General features: G+C 40.2%; 2 protein-coding genes across 2 annotated transcripts; one reads left to right on the top strand and one right to left on the bottom strand.

The window, feature by feature from the left end:
- The first annotated feature begins 766 nt into the window (after window positions 1-766).
- LOC141595726 (putative xyloglucan endotransglucosylase/hydrolase protein 26) lies at window positions 767-3,236 on the top strand. The gene is made up of 3 exons (XM_074415690.1): window positions 767-1,469; window positions 1,551-1,748; window positions 1,803-3,236. The coding sequence occupies exons 1-3, from the start codon at window positions 1,179-1,181 to the stop codon at window positions 2,247-2,249; spliced, it is 936 nt and encodes a 311-aa protein (XP_074271791.1). The 5' UTR covers window positions 767-1,178; the 3' UTR covers window positions 2,250-3,236.
- A 696-nt stretch (window positions 3,237-3,932) lies between these two features.
- On the bottom strand, window positions 3,933-4,667 carry LOC141597285 (uncharacterized). Its single transcript, XM_074417682.1, has one exon. It carries the CDS (start codon window positions 4,659-4,661, stop codon window positions 4,173-4,175), a length of 489 nt encoding a protein of 162 aa, XP_074273783.1. The 5' UTR covers window positions 4,662-4,667; the 3' UTR covers window positions 3,933-4,172.
- Between the last annotated feature and the right edge of the window lie 15,297 nt (window positions 4,668-19,964).

Genomic DNA, 19,964 nt, shown 5'->3' with positions numbered 1-19,964 from the left:
GGGCTTATCTTTATCGCATAAAAACCCTGAAGCACTCTTCCATTTCAACCATCTCACTTTAATTCTGTGAGCCACATCTCCGTCTAACTCCCAGTCTTTTGAATAATAGATCCTAGATATCTGAAAAAATCCGACCTCTCAACAACATTTCCATAGAAAATAATACTCTCCACCTCTGTCGATCTCGACCCCGCCAAGTTAGTGAACTGAGACCTCAAATACTCGGTCTTACTCCTGCTCAGCCTAAACCCACGAGTCTCTAAAGTATGCCTCCACAATTCCAACTTTTTCGTCATGACATAGATTGAAATCCTTGACTTATGAAGTTGATGTTGTTGATTTTGTGGGGTAACAAATCAAATTAGAGATATTAAAGATCACCAAGGAAACGTCGTCCTGAATATCCCTTTTCAACTCATTCATAACTATAGCAAAGAGAAAAGGACTAAGCGCGAAACCTTATCCTTTATCATAGGATAATGTACCAAAATTATTATCAGAGTAATAATGAACAAACCTTTTTTTCTTTTTTTTTTTTCTTTTATTGACGTAAAGTGAGTCACATAGGTAATCCGAGTTATGGGTCTCAAACCTAAAGTCCTAGACCTAATTCATGTTTATCACAACTCAATAACTTTGCCAACTAAACTAACCGTCTATCACAATTCACAACTCGGTGACTTTACCAATTAGACTAACTGACAAGTACAATTAGACTAACTGACAAGTACTGCTATCATCATCTCTTCAACAATGGGAACTTCTCTTAATTTGAGTAAGCATGTAAGAATTGTTACATGAACCTTGGACATTGTAGTCCAAATAAATTCAATACAAAATTAATAAACATACAACCATACACTAAGCCTGCAAGACATGTCCGAAGAATGTAATTTAAGAGACATAAAGATACGTACGTACTTGTTGAGCAGTTCATGAATCAACCAACACATACATGAAATGAGACCTATAAAAAGCCATTAGAGATCAATACCAAAATCACTTCATTCTCAAACCTTCATTTTTCTACATACACTCAACTCGAGTCATAGAAAAAAAAAAACCAAAGAGAATCGTCGTATTATTAATTCGAGTTTGAGATATGAGTAACATTAACATTAAGGTTGTTTTTGGAGCTATCATTGCTGTAGCAAGCGTATTCCAAACATCGTTGGTTCATGCCTCATTCTCCGATAGCACCTATTTCTATTGGGGAGCCGATAAGGCACAGGTCACCGGCTGGGACAGTGTCGCGCTCAAGTTGGATAAATCCGGAGGTAAGTACTCCATGCATTCTTGCACGATCAGTTCTTAACACAATTTTTATCAAGGACAACTCGACTCAGCTGATTCTTTACGTTTTGAAAGGTTCCGGATTGAAATCAAAAGTGAGCTATATGTATGGATCAGTTAGCATGCAGATCAAGTTGGTTCCTGGCAACTCCGCCGGAACTGTCACCACTTTCTATGTAAGTTTTCTGCTCATGTTAAAACAATCATATTGTAGCTAGGCAAGGCTAACTGTTCTCATCATTCTTCTATTTCTGCAGCTATCATCTTCTGGCCCAGGCCACGACGAGATAGATTTCGAGTTCCTAGGTAATGTTTCAGGACAACCCTACACAATTCACACTAATATTTTCACCAAGGGAGCTGGCCAGCGCGAACAACAATTCAAGGCACTCTGGTTTAACCCTACTGATGGTTATCACAACTACACCATTCAATGGACCCCTTACTCTGTTGTGTAAGTTGTCAATTGACAGACTCGATTTTAATAAAACAAATTGATTTAACAAACCGTTTCTAACCCGTTAGTCTTTTTTTTTTTTTTTTTCAGGTGGCTAGTAGACAGCGTACCAATAAGAGTATTCCGAAACTTCCATGACTCAGAAATCAACTTCCCAGATTCACAGCCAATGAACGTGTATGCCAGTCTCTGGAATGCAGACGACTGGGCCACTCAGGGCGGTCGAGTAAAGACAGACTGGTTACTTGCACCATTTGTAGCCAATTTCCAAACTTACAATCCTAATTCTTGCTACTGCCCAGAGCAAAACTCGGTTTGGAAATGTTCTAGCTACAATTCCGCTAACTGGTGGACTGACTCGAGTAAATACTACCAGCTAACTGAAACTCAGTACTACCAGATGAAATGGATCAGAGACAATTACATGATCTATGACTATTGCCCTGCAGCCATGGCCGTTGGGAAATTCCCCAAGGAATGTTCTCTCAACCAAAACTAAGATGATATGGCACTAAACCAAGATCTTCGAGCTTGAATCTTGCGAAATTTTAATTCAAATTTATTCCTATTGTTTCCAATATTATTTTGTATTCCAAAAGCAATATTCTTTTTGTATTTACATTGCACTTTTCCTCAAGTTATTGCTTTTTTATACACCCTATAATCCTATATTCATGAGACGAAATTCTTTATATTAGTCCCCCTGTCCCGTTCATTTGTTGTCCTATTCCATTTTAAGGTGTCTCAGTCAATTGTTGTCCTTTCTATTTTAAGAATGAACTTGAAGAACAATTTGATTATTCACCCTCAATTTGGTCCACTTGTCATTTAGTAATTGACTCCCTCCTCTTTCCTTGGTCTTTGTGCAAAAACCAAAGGACAACAATTGACCAGGACGGACGGAGTATAATATACTGTATTTGAAAGATGTGTTTGACCCTAATCTATCATTAATTGGTAAAGGTGATCCTGACCCTAACCTGGATAATCCTCTGCCTTTTTTTTTCCAAGCTACTTATTCCGCAATCAGGCTCTTTTCCTTGGCATCTCTTTTCGCACTCCTTGATGACCCTTTTGCTGGAACTCCTTGCGGGATCCATCTATACACTCGAAGCGCTGGTCCCAACTTGTCCACTACCAGTGGCAGCCTTGCGTTAGCATCACTGAAGCCACTTTGAAGGCAAGAGCAGCAATAAGTAAACTGACTATCATTCCTGTTTATGTATTGAAGTGAATAGTTGTGGTGACAGTGCAGTTTATATGGGGCAAAGTGGTAGTTGGATTGAGTTTGCATCTGCTGCAAAGCGCTCACGCAATGGGTGAGTGTTTGCGGATACTAGTTGTACGCATTGGGTACCCAGTAGTAAAGATAGATGCAGCCTTCCTCAGCAGTCTCAACAGCGTGCAGTAACTATGAAGCAATGAATCTCAAACCTTGATTTCAAAATTGGCCGTTTTCAACCGCATTACCTCATTACCTTGAGAGTTCCTGTAAATGACGAGGTAATAGTAGTCAGACCTTTTGTTAATGCCCAGGTAATGATCAGATGTACACAATTTCATGTAATTCAGTACACTATGTAGCTGAAAATCAATTAATTTTAGTCTGAAACTCAGAGTGCCTAAATATGTCGGGAATGACTTATCTGTTTAAAAAGAAACAGGACATCTAAAATTCTAAATCATTCTGATTAATTCACAGTATGCTCAAACTTATAAACCGTCATTGAGCTTATCCTCCACCTCCGAAAGACTAAATCTTCCAAAAACGAAACAGATAGATACCTTACACCTTCCTAATAGAGCTCGTAAATGGGTCATTGGGGTCTGTCATTTCAGGTATGCTGGTATTCAGTCTCCGGACGTCAAAGCCATTTGTGATTCAAATATGTTTCAGGCGCATTATTATCAGGTCATTTTATAGTACTTAGATTTCGGATTGTCTTAGATCAAATCGGGTCATACTTAAGTTACTACATTCCGGTACGAATCAGATCACTTTTATCCGATCTGATTACTACTGGAAAATGTTTTCACTACCATCAATCAATTAAATTCGTAGATTAATAACTCTCTGATCTCAACTATTCTATACTGCATACATTGTACTCGAACCTCCCAAAATCGACAAATTAAAGTACAATTACATCAAATGTGGACAGTAAATCAACAATCAAACATCTTAATTCAACATCTGAAATACACATAATTTTCCAAATCGTAAATCAAATAATACAAAACTCAGTAACCAGTACCACCAGGTGACACCATCTCATTTTCTAAATGGTAAATCAAATAATACAAAACCTAGGAGTCTTTACCACCAGGTGACGTCATCTCATTTTCCAAATCATAAATCAAATAATACAAAACTCAGTAACTAGTACCACCAGTGACGCCATGTCATTTTCCAAATCGTAAATCAAGAAACACAAAGCCAAACACCAAGAACAATAAGAAGAGTACCAAACAAGGCAAACCCAAGTCTAGTATCTTCACCAAGAAGAAAACCCATAAGAGCAGTAGCACAAAACGTCGTCGCATTAGTAACAGGAACAGCAAGGGAGATACGGGTATGACCAATAAGAGTGAAGAACGTGGCAGAAGCTGATAGGTTGATTAAGAGTGGGAGGGAGTATTGCCATGTAAGTACGAGGTTTAAGATGTTCTTAAGGTGGTTGGAAGAAGATGGGGATTTGGTGGATTTGTGGGTCCAAATGATTGCACCTTTTTTCATGAATGCGTTTGTTGTTCCCCAGATTAAGCCTACTATTATCATCTTTTCTATGTCTCCGATCGCCATTGTTGATGCTGCTTTGGAGGTTTGTGATTTGTGAGTGTTGATATGGGGGATCTGGGTTTTTGGTAATTGACTAATTGGTAGAGACTTTAGACTTGACAATCGGGTCATTTCGTCCGATTTGAAACGGGTTCAATTGGTTTAAATTCAATTTATTTGGATGGACTTTAGTTTTGGCTTTGGTTTGCTTTGGATTGTCTCTAGAGAGTAAACAGTCTAGAGACAAGAGTGTGTAATTGGGTCAATGAACATTTTGGTTATTTGCACTTAAAATGATCTGATCTGAATTATTGACCAAATCCGAAAGCAAATCGATTTTCCAGATAACCTAACGTTAGTAAACTTAGGGTTAAACAACTGGGTCATTCATGTTTGTTGAATTAAATTTGATATTTTTTAGGAATTGTTTTTATTTAGATTGTTTTATTTTTAAATTAATAAATTTGACCATTACACGATTTAGAAGGATTACGATGACTTGGTACGAGAATTCGAGATTTGGTAATTACTTATGACTATTTGACTCAGAAGTGGCCTATAGTCCCAAAAATATGACCTGAGTTAAAAGCGAAGACCGCTCCGATTTTGTTTTGGCAATAATCCAAAACTTTTTTAATCAGATTGGCAACTCTGTAAAAGACTAATTAATTATTGATTAGAATTGTGATTTGCTAAATATATTAATTAAAATGGAAAAAAATCAGTGAGCCCAATTGTAAACCAAGATTAGAACCGTATTTATTGTCACGGTAAATCTAATCCTCATTAACTTGATGATGTAGGTGTTAGATCTACAAGGAGGATAGTTTTAACTAGAGCTGGCAAGTCTGACCCGACCCGACCCCGAAAATATTGTGGCCCGAAACCGACCCGACCCGACACGATGACGACCCGATTATCAGTGACCCGAACCCGACATTGACCCGACCCGATATTGACCCGACCCGATACTGACCCGATTAAATTGATGACCCGACAATTATTAAGCTTAATTTTGATCAAAATGATAGTGATTTTGTGTTTAGATTGATATGTTTGACTTAGTAATGAATTAGTTGAACCAAATAATAGGTTAAAAACTAAATTTAATGGTAAATAGTTTGACAAAATTGAATGCGAATTTGACCCGGGAAAAAAAAAAAAAGTGCTAAATATATTAATTAAAAATGGAAAAAAAAATCAGTGAAGCGAATTGTAAACCAAGATTAGAACCGTATTTATTGCCACAATAAATGTAATCTGGAATTGAATGCGAATTTGACCCGGGAAAAAAAAGAAAAGAAAAAAATGCGAATTTGACCCGGGAAAAAAAAGAAAAGAAAAAAGTGGTGGTTCGTGGAGATCAGGCCACAAGGCAATAATGGGCCAAGGCTGCACCGACCCGTTATCCTTCCACTGCCGAGAGCGGGAGGTATTCGCTGCTCTGTGAAACCAGCCTCACGCATTGCCCTCCGCTCTAGGAACCGTTAGATCCAGGCCTACGCCCAAACCAAACGGCCCAACTCTCAGCTTGGAACGGGCAGGCCAGTTGGACGCATGCCATTGGTCCTACCGAATGGCAATGAACCCAGTTCCACCACATTGATGCCCTCACATGAGTTACAAGCTTGCGTTACTCAGCTCGGCGAATGAGAAAGCATGTGCGCTGCTTATAAATATGAGATTTTTGTGTTACTTTGTCGATGTGGGATATGTGTTACTCTTGGCATATGGAAACAAGCCTTGCAAACTACTACGTATATTCTTTTTGGTTACTTTGTGTGAGAATTAATTAAAGATATTTTTTAAATTACAATTTCAATACCTTCTCTCGATCCTAATTACTTGTTTGTCTTTGATTAAAATACTTTTATAAAAATAAACAAATGGATAGGGCGGAGGGAGTATGTTATATCTCGTGCCATTAAGAATATAATTTTTTTAATTTTTAAGTCATCAAACTGGAAAGGAGAACAGAATTCAAGTTTTTAAAGTGGAATTAGTGAAATCACATTTGTGGATATTGTCATCGTCTCATCGAATGTTAAGTGGATGGTCAAATTATCTTTAAAAACATTCCCGATATGAAAAGGCTAACAAATATATAAGACCTTTAAATATGAAATAGGTAAACAAATGACCGAGACGGAGGATGTATTTAAAATTTCGGATTAATATAAGATAATTTCATGCAAGATGTTCACCTTACTGAAAAACGCAACTTAGCCAACATAAGTTGATATATAAAATTAAGTTAACTATATTATTAACTCTAAAAAAGATTAGAACTTTAAATGCAAAACAAAAAAATTAGATCAAAATCATAGTTTTTTTTTTTTTTTTTTTTTTTTTGGTACATAAGAGGGCAAAGCCCAAGACTAAGGAACTAAACGAGGGGTAGTAACACCCATAATGTCTTCGCGTAAAATAGTTCGAAGATCGTCAGGGGGATCATCGATATGAATTATAGAAGTAGAGGACAGGACTCCTTGATTTGCTAGCCAGTCACTTGCTTTGTTGGCTTCTCGAAAAACATGTGAAAGCTTGACCTTCCACCCGGGCTCACGAATTAAATCTGTACTCCGATGGACAAGGTGACGAAGGCTATTGCTGGACAATTGATTCTCTAGCACCATTTTAACATAATTGGCATTGTCCATATGGACGACAAGTTTATCAATGTGAAGTTCTTTTGCCCTTTCGAGACCAGCTACCAAAGCAAGCATCTCAGCTCGCATCGACGTACAAACTCCACCCGAGAACATATAGGCCGAAATAAAGTTACCTGCTTCATCTCTAAATACCCCTCCACAACCCGCTGGACCCGGGTTTCCCTTTGAAGCTCCATCCGTATTCAGTAAACACCACCCATGAGGAGGTGGGTGCCACCGTATAAAAATTTCGTTTCTAATCGATCCGGGCAAAGGTACAAATAGAGAGAATTTATCAACGGCATTCTTCGAAGCTTCGAACTGCCGGTGAAGAAAATCAATAGGCCGAGTTGGATTTTCATTAAGTCGACCAAACGCTATATTATTCCTCCACCTCCAAATCCACCAACACGTAATCGCAAATTTCATGGACCAGTCTTGCAAACCGACGATCATCTTATTAGTGGCATTTAGCGAAATCCAATCCGCAAAAGAGGGAGAATAAAAGGCATTAGACGAGTTGGGGATGCCAAGTGAAGACCAAACTTCACGTGAGATTGGGCAATACCTCAAGACATGATCCATGGTCTCCTCATGAGCTTGACAATGTGGGCAACTAGGATCATTTGAAAGATTACGCTTTACTCGATTAACATTGCACATAGCTCGGCCATGTGCTGCTAACCAAATAAATAATTTAATTCTTTGTTGGACCGAGAGCTTCCAAATGACATGCCACTGTACTTGATTGGTTTCTGGAAAAGGCTCAAGGGCTTTGATGATGTTCGTAGCGGATTTAATAGAGAACTTACCGTGAGAAGTGTCGTTCCAATAAAGAGAGTCGACTAAATTCGGGTCTGATGACAATGAGTATGAAGCAATTTTCAATAAAATCTCTCGCGGAAGAAAATTTGCGAAAACGTCCCACTTCCACCCGTGTTCTTCATCCCACATGTCACTGACGGTCGCTCCTAATAGATTATGTGGTATTAGCATAACAGCTGAGTCGGATAATGTTCCCGCCTCGACCCAAGAATGATCCCAGAAGAGTGTTCTTTGACCGTTTCCCACCGCTGATGTAGTTCCTTTAATAATATTGTTGGCTTGCGAAGAAATACCCGCCCACACATTAGACATATTGGCTTTGGAATTAAACATATCGACATCACATCGTCCGTTGCAATATTTTGATCGAAGTACACGGGCCCAGAGACTTTGGGGTTCCGCTAATACTCTCCAACCCAATTTTGTTAAGAATGCTGCGTTTGCTTGACGGGAGGAATTAAAACCGAGACCCCCAGCTGACTTGGGCCGTTGTATGGTCTCCCAAGAGATAAGATGAACCTTTCTATTATTTTCATCCTCTCCCCAAAGGAACCTTCTCGTTTATCTATCCAAAGAGTCACACGTTGTTCTCGGAATCTTCGCCGTCTGCATGCTATAATTTGCCATGGATGATAAAGTTGATTGAACCAAAGTGGCTCGTCCTGCTAAAGACAAGTGCTTGGTACTCCATCCTGCTAGTCTTTTATCAAATCGTTCCATAATGCTAGCAAAAGTATTCCTTGTGACCCGGCCATTGATCGTTGGCATACCCAAATATGATCCTAGGTCCTCTGTAGTTTCGATCCCCAACCTGCTAGAAACCGCCTGTTGGACCTCCACCCGAGTGTTAGATGAGAAAAAAACTCGAGACTTAGAGCGACTCACTTTTTCACCTGATGCGCGACAAAAAATATCCAACACTCTCGTGATAATGGTTGCTTGATCGACAGTGGCCTCCGCGAAAAGGACCATATCGTCTGCAAAGAATAAATTAGAGATGCGAGGACCGTTCATACAAACCGAAATAGGCTGCCAATTGTTTTCTCGAACTTCGGCATCAATCAACTGCTGCAATTTCTCGAGGCACATGACAAATAAATAAGAGGATAGAGGATCTCCTTGACGTACCCCTCTCGATGGAGTGAACATTTCAGTCGGCTCCCCATTCCAAAGAATTTGCATCTTCGAGGTCGTGACGCATTCCATAATAACGTCAACTAAATAGGTCGGGATGCACATATCATTCATGGTATCCCGAATAAAGTCCCAACACAAACGATCATAAGCTTTTTCGAGGTCAATTTTAATAGCCATATATCCTTTATTGCCTTTCTTTTTTCTCATGATATGAATAACCTCCTGAAAGACCACAATATTGTCGGAAATTTGCCGATCTGGTACAAAACCGCTTTGGGTTTCCGAAATCAGACGAGGTAGCACATGCTTAATTCTATTGGCCAAAACTTTGCTAACAATTTTATAGGACACATTGCAAAGGCTAATAGGTCGAAATTGAGTAATGTATTCAGGACCTGTTACCTTAGGGATGAGAACAATGTGGGTATTATTGAAATTGTCAGGGAAGCCCCGTCCGTGAAGGGCCTTGATCGCCGTTGCACAAACTGATTGACGAACCACCTCCCAATTCTTTTGATAAAAGAGGGCTGGGAAGCCGTCAGGTCCGGGTGCTTTCAGTGCTCCCATGTTGTGAATGACACCCTCAATCTCTGCTTCCGTATAAGGGCGTGTGAGCCAGCTGAAATCTTCATTGCTAAGCTCGGGGAAGAGGTCATACGGTATCTCTGCATTCACGTCATAATCCCGTTCTTGTGTATATAATTTCTTGTAAAACTCGATCACATGAGAAATAAGGGCATCCTTTTCCTCAATCCAGCCGCCATCATTCCCTCTCAATGAATTAATGCGATTCCGCCAGCGTCGAACAAGAGTACTGACGTGGAAGAATGAAGTATTTCTATCACCGTCCCTAATGAAATCAACTCGCGATTTCTGGTACCATAGAATTTCCTCGCGCTCGAGTATTTCATCTAGTTCTTTGCGGAGTTTTGCCTCTAAAACAATAGTCCCTTTGTCTCTCGCGGTGGCTAGTTTTTTTTGACAACCATCAATTCTTGCCCATAGTTCTCTTTTTTTTTTTCTAAAGATGTTGCCAAAGACTTGTTCATTCCAGGTTTGAAGCTTTGTTGATAAGGAGCTTAATTGTGAGGTTAAATCACCTTCATGCTCGATTACAAAGTCGGTGAATTTTTCATGTGTGAGCCACGCAGCTTGAAAGCGGAATGGTCTTTGTACTGAGCTAAGAGGTGCGAATCCATTAGGTGAGATTAATAAGGGGCAATGATCGGATTGAATTGCTGGGAGGTGTTTAACACTAGCTTCGCTAAATAATAAACTCCATTCGCTATTACATAATGCACAATCCAGCCTTGCACTTTGTCTTGTTTCAATACTATTTCCTCGTGACCAAGTGTGAGCAGCCCCGGAAAATTCTAATTCAATCAATTCGCACTCCTCTATCCAACTGTTGAACATATCACAACGACGTGCCATATTTGCATCTCCTCCATGCCTCTCATTAAGGTTGCGAGTTTCGTTAAAGTCCCCGGCTACCATCCAAGGATGATTATTTCGTCTTGCAAAATCAGGTAGTTCCGACCATAATTCTCTCCTATTATGTGGGTCGGGACTGGCATAGATAGCGTGAAAAACCAGGGAATTCCGCTATTTCTCGAAATTTCCATAGTAATATATTGAGGGTGCTTGGTAATCGGGGTGATGCTGACAAGGTCAGACTTCCAGTACACCCAAATACCCCCTCGAAAGCCAACTGCATCGACTCTAGCATGGCTATCGTAGCCAACAATCCTTTGAACCTTCTCTGCGTGATCACCTCCCATATGGGTTTCGATGAGAGCAAAAACGGTGAGTTTGTAGGTGCGAATTATATCCTTCAAGACTGCAAGTTTAAGTTTGCTTGAAGAACCTTGAAAATTCCATACCATACACGTAATGTGAGGTAGGTTTGGGGTCAAATTCGGTATTCGATCCGACATTAAATAAGGCAAAGAGGGTAAGTGCGAAACATACGCTCGACTAACAAGAGATAAGATCTCGTTAACATTCCATGGAATCGACATCTCGATCCATAGACTCGTTGGATTTTCCTGAACTAGTTCGAATGACAGATTCATCATTGGAGACTCCCGTGCCATCACCCCCATAAAGGATACGGCCATCCCCTCCCAAGTCGTGAACACGATAAGGAAGAATCATGAGTACCTGTGTTAGGTCCACTATCGAGTGCTCCTGGTCTGGGTTGCACTCGACCACTGTCGAGAAGTTCAGCATGCTGATGAGTTGTTACGTGATTTGGATTATCCGCTAAATTCTCCTTTTGCACTGATGATGAATTATTAGGGTTGACAATGATAATACTGCTATTGCTCGTTGCTAGATTGTGGTTGGGAATCTTTGGGGATTGATTTTTAGTAATATTATTATTAACATTAGTAATATTACGTAGGATATTATTCTCATTATGTGTATGTGAGCTTGAGGAAGATTTTTTTTGGATATTTCGGGTAGCCTTAAAAGATACGTTATCTTTCGGGGATACGGTTTTCTTATTCTTAGGTAACTGATTTGGAATAGGAATATTGGCAAAATTATTAGGATTTTTTTTGGAAAGATTGTTATGGGAAGGAGGTTGTACCACATTAGAAAAGATTCCGGTGGAAATACCGAGTCTGCCTTCGTCCTGGCCCAAATTCGTGAGAGCGTTAAACCTTGACCCGGTTTTATCCTTAGATGTGCTACCGAACTCAAAAGTGGACTGTTGATGTTGAATTTGTGTAGACTGACCAGTGACAGCCTCTACCCTTCCTGTCGTTTTCCGGCGTGGTGGTTTCTTTACCACCATCCAATCCCCAAAGTCGGATAATTCTTCTGGGCGAAGACCTGCTTCCAATGAGTGTTCTCCAACTAAAGGAGAAATGGATTCGGTGCCCTTGCCATTATCATCGACTGTCATATTAGAGCCAGGATCAAATTCCTTTGCACATCCCTCAGCTTGATGGCCCATCTTTCCGCACTTGAAACATATCATCTTCAGTCCTTCGTATTGGATACAGTATACTTTCCCATAAAAACGGAATTTAGATAAAAGAGGTTTCGAGATATCAACTTCGACACTCAATCGCGTAAACTGACCTCGCTCTGCGGAAGCCGTATTCTTATCAATTCTGATTACTTTTCCTATTTTCGAGCCGACTTTCTCAAGGAAATGCTCATTAAAGTACTCTACTGGCAAGTTTGGAATTCTTACCCAAGCAGTTAGATATTTGATACTATCTTCAGAGGGTACGAAGTTTGGTACCCATTTTCGAATGGTCAAGTAATGGTCGTCTATCATCCAAGTAACTTGGTTGATAACGAATTCGTAATCTTGCTTAGACGAGAACCGTGCTACATAGTAAGAGCCTGAATGATCGGTTAGGGTTAACTTGCCTTTAATCGACCATTTGGCCTGAAGCTTCCTCATCAGCGAGAGATAGCCGATATTTTTATCGAACATCTTGATAATCATAGAATGGCGCCAAGGCTTCCGAATTAGGGCTTTCTCTTGCTTTGTCAGGCATATTCTAGGGCATGTTTTATCCTCTTCATCATCATTAAAATCGGGGTCATCTTCTGAATCGTCATTGAGATCTCCCAATGAAGGATCATCGAAGGAGTATAACTCCGAGTTAAACCCTTGCACTATATCCTTGTATGACGAGTTCACGGCTGTGAGGCGTGCTGGTTGATGCTGAGTATTTCCAGCAATTCTCTGACTCTCATCGACCAGAGATTGGGCGGTAGATCCGGCGAGGAAATTACTCAAGTGCATTGTCTTTCGCTTTGCATTTTTAACTGTTTCTGGTATGGGGTTTCCCTGGGGATTCTCAATGTTCACCAGGGAACCAGTGGTGGGTGTGGTCTCCGGAGGGAGGCCGCTGTTGGGTTCTAGCATTGAAAAATGGAGGTTTTCTCTCTCTCTAGGTTTTTTCTCTCTCTTTAGATCAAAATCATAGTTAATGTCCCAAAAAAATATACAATATTGACTAATTAATATACGATACAAGTTTAGACCACGTGCAATAAATGCACGGTATATAAAGTTTTTTATTTTTAATAAATTATTTATATAATAGTGGCATCTCATTAATTGTTCATATTTCTCGTCACGGTATATAGAGTTTTTTTTTTAATAAAGTACTTATATAATAGTGCTATCTCATTAATTGTTCATATTTCTCGTCATTGTATTTTGCTTTGAGAAAAAACGTTGTAACTGACAATTAACCAATATATCTTTTATACGACAAAGCTAATGATTTTATTTTTTTTTTTGTCACGAAAGTAATAATAGCGATTTACACTTTGTTTATACGTAATATCGGCCAAGTCATTCTCAAATAATAGCATCAATAAAATAGGTAGCAATTTATAGTTTTATATTAATTTTATTTATATTTTAATTAAGAGAATATAGTTTAGAGTTTAGTGAAAATAATATAATTTGATGAAAAGATTAATATTAATGAAAATATAATTTAATGAATTAAAATATAATTATTAGTTTCCTTATTTAGCAAATGGACTTAATTGTAATTATCCTCTTTATTTAAGAAGATGTTTTTTGGAGGGAAAATTTTTAGATCTACCTATTCTTTTAGTAAATAGGGATTTATTTATATCCCGCACAATGAATGCGCGTTATTTATAGAGTTTTTATTTTTGAATTACTTAATCATGCTAAATTAACACCTCATTAATTTTTCATATTTCACGTCATTTTATTTTGATATGAGGAAAAAAAATAAATTGTAAAATTATTCAAGAAAACTGAGCAAAATCGAACTGTAAAATAATAGTGATATCTCATTAATTATTCATTTTTCTCGTTATTGTATTTTATTTTGAGAAAAAAATAAAAAATGAAAATTAATTCAAAAGAATTGAGTAATGTGCTGAAATGTATTTGATGGGGCATATTCTGCACCCGCTGACCGAGTCAACATATTGAGCAAGGTCAAAGATATCCACAGCAAGTCAACACCTTGGACAGCCTAACCGACGCAGCCAGTCGGTCTGTCACTTGGGTCTCGGCTAGGCAACTAGCCAGCCGGGATACAAATCCGCGTACTCACATCCAAGACCCCTCGGCATGGAGTCAACAGGGCCCGCCGACCTGCCATGGGTCCCTCGGCCGAGGGTAGAACAGTCTTTCCACCTGCTAGCCACTTGGCCACTTGGCCACTACGTGACAAAAGGTGAAAGCCTATAAATACTCCTCAACCCTCATTGAGGAAGGGATCCGAAAATAAGCTAATAATCCACAATTAATCTGGTATAAACTCTCTTATCTCTCTACAATATACTTTGCCAAGTAACACACAACTTAATCCCTTTAAGTTTACTGACTTGAGCGTCGGAGTGAGTTCGCTCGGTACCAAGCCGAGCCCTCTGTTTGTTCATTGTTTCAGGAGAGGCCGAAAGGAAGAGTCAAGCAAAGTCATCATTCTACAAGCTTACGTGGTCATAACACTACTCCGTAATCACACCCGGAACAATTGGCGCCGTCTGTGGGGACTAGATACTAGAAGCTAGTCAAATCCCTTACAAAAAAAAAAAGCACAAAACAAAACCCACCCAACAAGCTAAGAAAATGTCAAAACAGCCAGAGCTAATAAGCGTAGAAACTGAATTCTACCAGGATGACACAGTCCATAATTCCGAGATTGGGCAGTCCCCCACCGGCCGAGTAATTCAACCGGCGTACGGGATGCCAATACTACCAGAAACACCGCTTCCTGCCGGCCACGTCACTGTCATGGGACATGTGGTCGATGCAGCTAAACTGAAGCTATTCCTGGACCTGATGGGTAATACGCCGATCACCCCCGCCGCAACGACGGTGACGGCAGCACACCCGCAGGTGACCAGGGCCCATAAAGTGACTCCGATCAACTTGACCGGAGCAATACAAGGAGCTGAGCATGCAAGGACGCCGGCGGTGCCCGTGGTGTCAGTGGCAGACCAAAGTCCTTCCCCACCTCGCGGGAGGACAGCGTCGTCGCGGCAACAACGAGGCCACCCCCGAAGAAACGAAGAAAGGAGCCCGACTCACCAGAGTCGGATAATAAGAAGCCCTTCCCGCTACGGGGAGAGAAGCCGGACTAGGGATGCGAGGAGCCGATCGCCGCGTGTCATTCGACACGTCGTCAGACAGCCCCTCCATGACTACGTCCTCAAAGTTCCGGTGCCGACCAAACTGAAGCTGCCGTCCTTATCATACAAAGGGGACAATGACCTAACCGACCACGCCGAGGCTTTCGAGTCTTACATGTCGGTGTGGGAGCAGCCTGATAAGATATGGTGCCGAGTCTTCCCAACAACCCTGCACGGGATGGCCCAAAGTTGGTACAAAGGGCTACCTGATGGCTCGGTGTACTGTTATGCCGACCTCAGGGATAATTTCATAGCCCAGTACGCTTACAACAAGCGAAGGGCCGTGGAGACATCGGATCTCCTGACTATTCGACAGGGGGAAGACGAATCCCTCCAGAGCTACGTCAAGAGGTTCGACGCTAAGGTTCAGCAAATTCGTGAACTGAACCCCGAACTGGCGGCCTTCGCACTAATGAAAGGCCTGCCGAAAGGCGATTTCAAAAATGAGCTCATCAAGTGCGAGGACCTCAATCTAGCCTCCGCCAGAAAGATGGCCGACCGAGCCATAAAGGTGGAGGACTACCACAAGTGTAACACCCCCTCATACCAAGGTACCTTACCAGGACTACCCAAGCATGAAAGGCTGTTACCATCTCGGTTGCCCGAGGTTAGTATATATCAAAAGCGTCCGTCCTAAACACATTTATTAGAAGTACTGTAAAGTATTAATGTTTACAACAATCCAAATCCAAACTAAAACCAATAAAGTGAATACAACTGAGGACAACTACAAAATCATAGCTAAGACTCGTGACTGTGATACTACAACTGGTGATGACGACTTCCCAGGACCGCCCAAGCTCACTAAATGCAATACCTGTCAAGTCTGCTCACCATCCCCGAATGGATCACCGCAGGTTTTACAAAACAACAACAACGGGGTCAGTACCATTCAATCAATGTAAGACAAACAATGTAACCGACTGATCATCCTCCATAATAACCGACTACACACCGAAGTGTGTAGCCCCGCAGATTACCAATCGCAACGGGTAATCCACTCCGCCAGTGGGTGACCGCAGCCCATCCCCACCAAGTCCAGCTCATCAACGAGCGACTAACAATCCCTGTCCCTTAATGTGCATATCCCCTCCCGTGACGGGTTCCACGGAGGGCGAACTAGGGTGTGAAGCCACTCCCGCAAGTGACTCCACCACAATCACACACACAAAGCATCACAAATTTGTCACAACACCACAACCGTCACAACACAACCACATCAACACCGTCACTACAACACCCAACCTCCGATGATCGGCAGATAACAATCATACACAAGACAATCACAATCTTAAATCAATTAACGATGAAACCGAGTAGTAGGAAACCCTACCTTTTCGCAATCCGATATGCTCTAATCAATCATACAATATGCATAGCAATTACCACATCGTCACCTACAACAATTATAATCAACAATCAACACACATATAATGACCAAACCCTAAATCCCAAATTAACCCAAAACAATAATTAGGGCAAAATCCTAAAAGACAACTTAATGAGACTCATGAAATCAGAGACTTACCGACAAAATCGACGCAAGGCAAGATTCGTTAGACTCACGAACAATCCACGCAAAAGAGAGGGAGATTTGGAGAGGATTAGAGTTACGTTGTGTAGTTTAGGTTTTGTAAAATGTTTAGAAACTGTAAAATGCGTCTCAATATAACTCTAGTCCTTTCTAAATCAACCGCGGAAAATATTACCCTTCAGACCGGATACTCGGCCGAGTATAGAGTATACTCGGCCGAGTATCCTCTACTCGGTCGAGTATTACCCATACTCGGCCGAGTATTCCTGGGCAGTAGCCAAACAGAATACCCAACACACTTTGCTCGACCGAGTAGGCCATACTCGGTCGAGTACCAACCTATAAAATCCGTAGTGTTACAATCTTCCCCCCCTTAAAAAGAACTTCGTCCCCGAAGTTCCAACCCAACCTATAAAACATGAACACCTAACATTAACTCCACCAACCACTCTTATTAGTTAACATATCTTCTCGATATTGACTCCATAATATTATCGAATAACCACAATATAACGTTGCCAACCTTGTCTCACTTCCATAACACTCACTAGCAACTCAATACCAAGACAATCCACAAAACAAGATCAACCATCGAAACGGAATGTTACATTCTACCACCCTTAAAAGGAACTTCGTCCTCGAAGTTTACTTACACTCATAACATCCTCATCCAACTGTCAACACTATTGAAATATTCTCCCATTCCTAAACATCGAACTACTACAAGCACGGTCATGACCTTTAATAAAATCAATCAAAACAAATATCCGTCCTTTATGCTACACCAACACTCTACTTCCAATTATACTACCATATGCACAACCATCAAAATATCTTTTATCGCATCCTACTCCTCTTAAGAAAAATGTTACGTCCTCGTAACTCACTAATACTAAATCCTAGCTATATCGTCTCATTATCCTCATCACCACCGCATGTCAAAGATAACCACCTATAATCTAAACACTCGTCATGTATATATCCAAGGCTCTCTTACTTAAACATTTCTCATACCTCAACTCATTCGGCACACCACCTGACCTATACCATAAAACTCGTAGCAAAATCACCATACTGACTCTCCATTATTACTGCAAAACAACATACCTCTTTATGTAAAGCACCTATCTCCCAAAAGCATAACTCACGATCCACACTCGTTACGTACACTCACACTAGATCCTCAAGTTCTTTCCTTCATTACCGCAAAACTCATACATAACTTATCATGACACTATTTCCCCAACACCCTACACTCACTGTCTCAACAAAGGATTATGAACCACCTGCATCTTTCAGGTCATTACCACACATGTTTTACGAATCACTTGCCATTACCATGTCTACTAAAGCCTTATCTAGAACAAGATCAAAATTACTATAACAACCTCTCACAACCGTGTCCCATCAACAGAATATCACTATACCATGACAACAACGAAAACATATACACAACTCTATTTCATATCATACTCTACCCTCATTCCCAAACTTAACCTGGTAAAAAAAAAATCAATAAACAAGACAACTGTCTATCTGCACAAACTGAAACTCGCAGGGAGCAACATCAAACAAAACAACAATCTATGTATAACTGGTATGTACTGTCGAAACTCGAATCATAATCATCCCGCCAACTCCACCACAACCGGTGACGGCATCGCAACACCGCCACCAACGCCGCCCGTGATGCGAAAATGCCCGCATCACAACATGAAGTACCATGTCCGGACCACCACTCGAGGCACAACAACCACATCGATAATCATCACAATCACATATAATTCCCCATAAACACTGACTCAGTATGACATTTCGAACAAGAAAACTCATTCAAAACCGTTTTACTAGATTATAACACAACATATTATACGGAATAAACTGACAAGAATCTCATGAACATCATCCTTACCATTTCACGGAATAAACATGTATCGTCAATACACATAAAATTTTAACTATCCATGCTAGATCAATCAAATTATTACCTTTTGAACCTCATTCCATTAGTATACCGTACCCAACATAAATTACAAAACATTCATATAACAACTTTATAATTATCACACCCTACCACTTCTTGTGAGGTCAGAACCTCACACAAATATTTACACACATCATAGACCCGTAATCACATCCAACTAGTCAATCCTGATCACGTAAGTTACCCCCTGATAAAGGTTACCTATCGCTTGAGTTTAACTCGTATGCCCCTCATAACACATTCTCCCATTCGCATACCCATCACCCCCTGCCAAATGTAACCATACCATTAATACTCAACTACTAACAACCGTCTCATATAACCACATCTTATGCTCTCTCACAGCCATACATATCAACCTGGTCTCTACAAAATCAACCTCTTTAGAATTGCTACTTTTCTAATATACCGTTACCCTTAACCACTAGTCACAAACGATAACACTACCATTGTCCGGACATCAACCTCTTACACTCATCTCTAAACCTCACGATTTCTCTCCTAACTTTGGTTAACATCCCTAATAACGAACATCAAATCCATCAACAAAATTACCTTAACGTTCTTCCCAATAGTATTCTTAATTGTATTATTACCCGACTCACCACCAAGATTTCATATCGTGCAAATTCTCTACCCAACTCCTATATAACCATTAACTCAAATCCTCATGATAGTATCATACATCTCGATGATTCTTTACTTTATATCACATAACTCCGGTGAACATTTTTCTTAGCTTTACTCCCCTCATTCTTTTCTTTTTACACTCGACAAAAACAATTAACCACTCAACTCTTTATTACCTCTTACCTAACTCTTTAATGCTCCGGTTACCTTCTCATTGCTCCAAAACTCACATCTCATTATTTCATATCGATATCATCTAACTCTTCCTTACCATAAATATTCTCTTATTATGCTATCACTCACCCTTCTCACCAATCCATCCATAAAATCAACGTTTATTTGTTCAAACAATTGCATCTCCCTTTTTACATCTCTAGAAATCAAAATTCATTTTATACCGTTAATTGCCTAAGGAAATCACACGTTAGTTTCACTTCTTGATAACACCAATTCCCAAATTCGACCACTATCTACCCATCGCGGCATAACTCGATCTCAATATACACCATTTGTTTTCA

The sequence above is a fragment of the Silene latifolia genome, chromosome 8 (assembly GCF_048544455.1).
Source record: "Silene latifolia isolate original U9 population chromosome 8, ASM4854445v1, whole genome shotgun sequence".
NCBI classification, from domain to species: domain Eukaryota; kingdom Viridiplantae; phylum Streptophyta; class Magnoliopsida; order Caryophyllales; family Caryophyllaceae; genus Silene; species Silene latifolia.
This window is presented reverse-complemented; position numbering and strand designations above follow the sequence as displayed.

Bases quoted from the DNA above. Each gene is read 5' to 3' on its own strand.
- LOC141595726 (XM_074415690.1), top strand. From the start codon at position 1,179: ATGCCTCATTCTCCGATAGCACCTATTTCTATTGGGGAGCCGATAAGG. The intron at 1,470-1,550 runs GTAAGTTTTCTG...CTATTTCTGCAG, and splicing joins GAACTGTCACCACTTTCTAT to CTATCATCTTCTGGCCCAGG. The intron at 1,749-1,802 runs TAAGTTGTCAAT...ATTTAACAAACC, and splicing joins GGACCCCTTACTCTGTTGTG to GTTTCTAACCCGTTAGTCTT.
- LOC141597285 (XM_074417682.1), bottom strand. From the start codon at position 4,661: ATGACCCGATTGTCAAGTCTAAAGTCTCTACCAATTAGTCAATTACCA.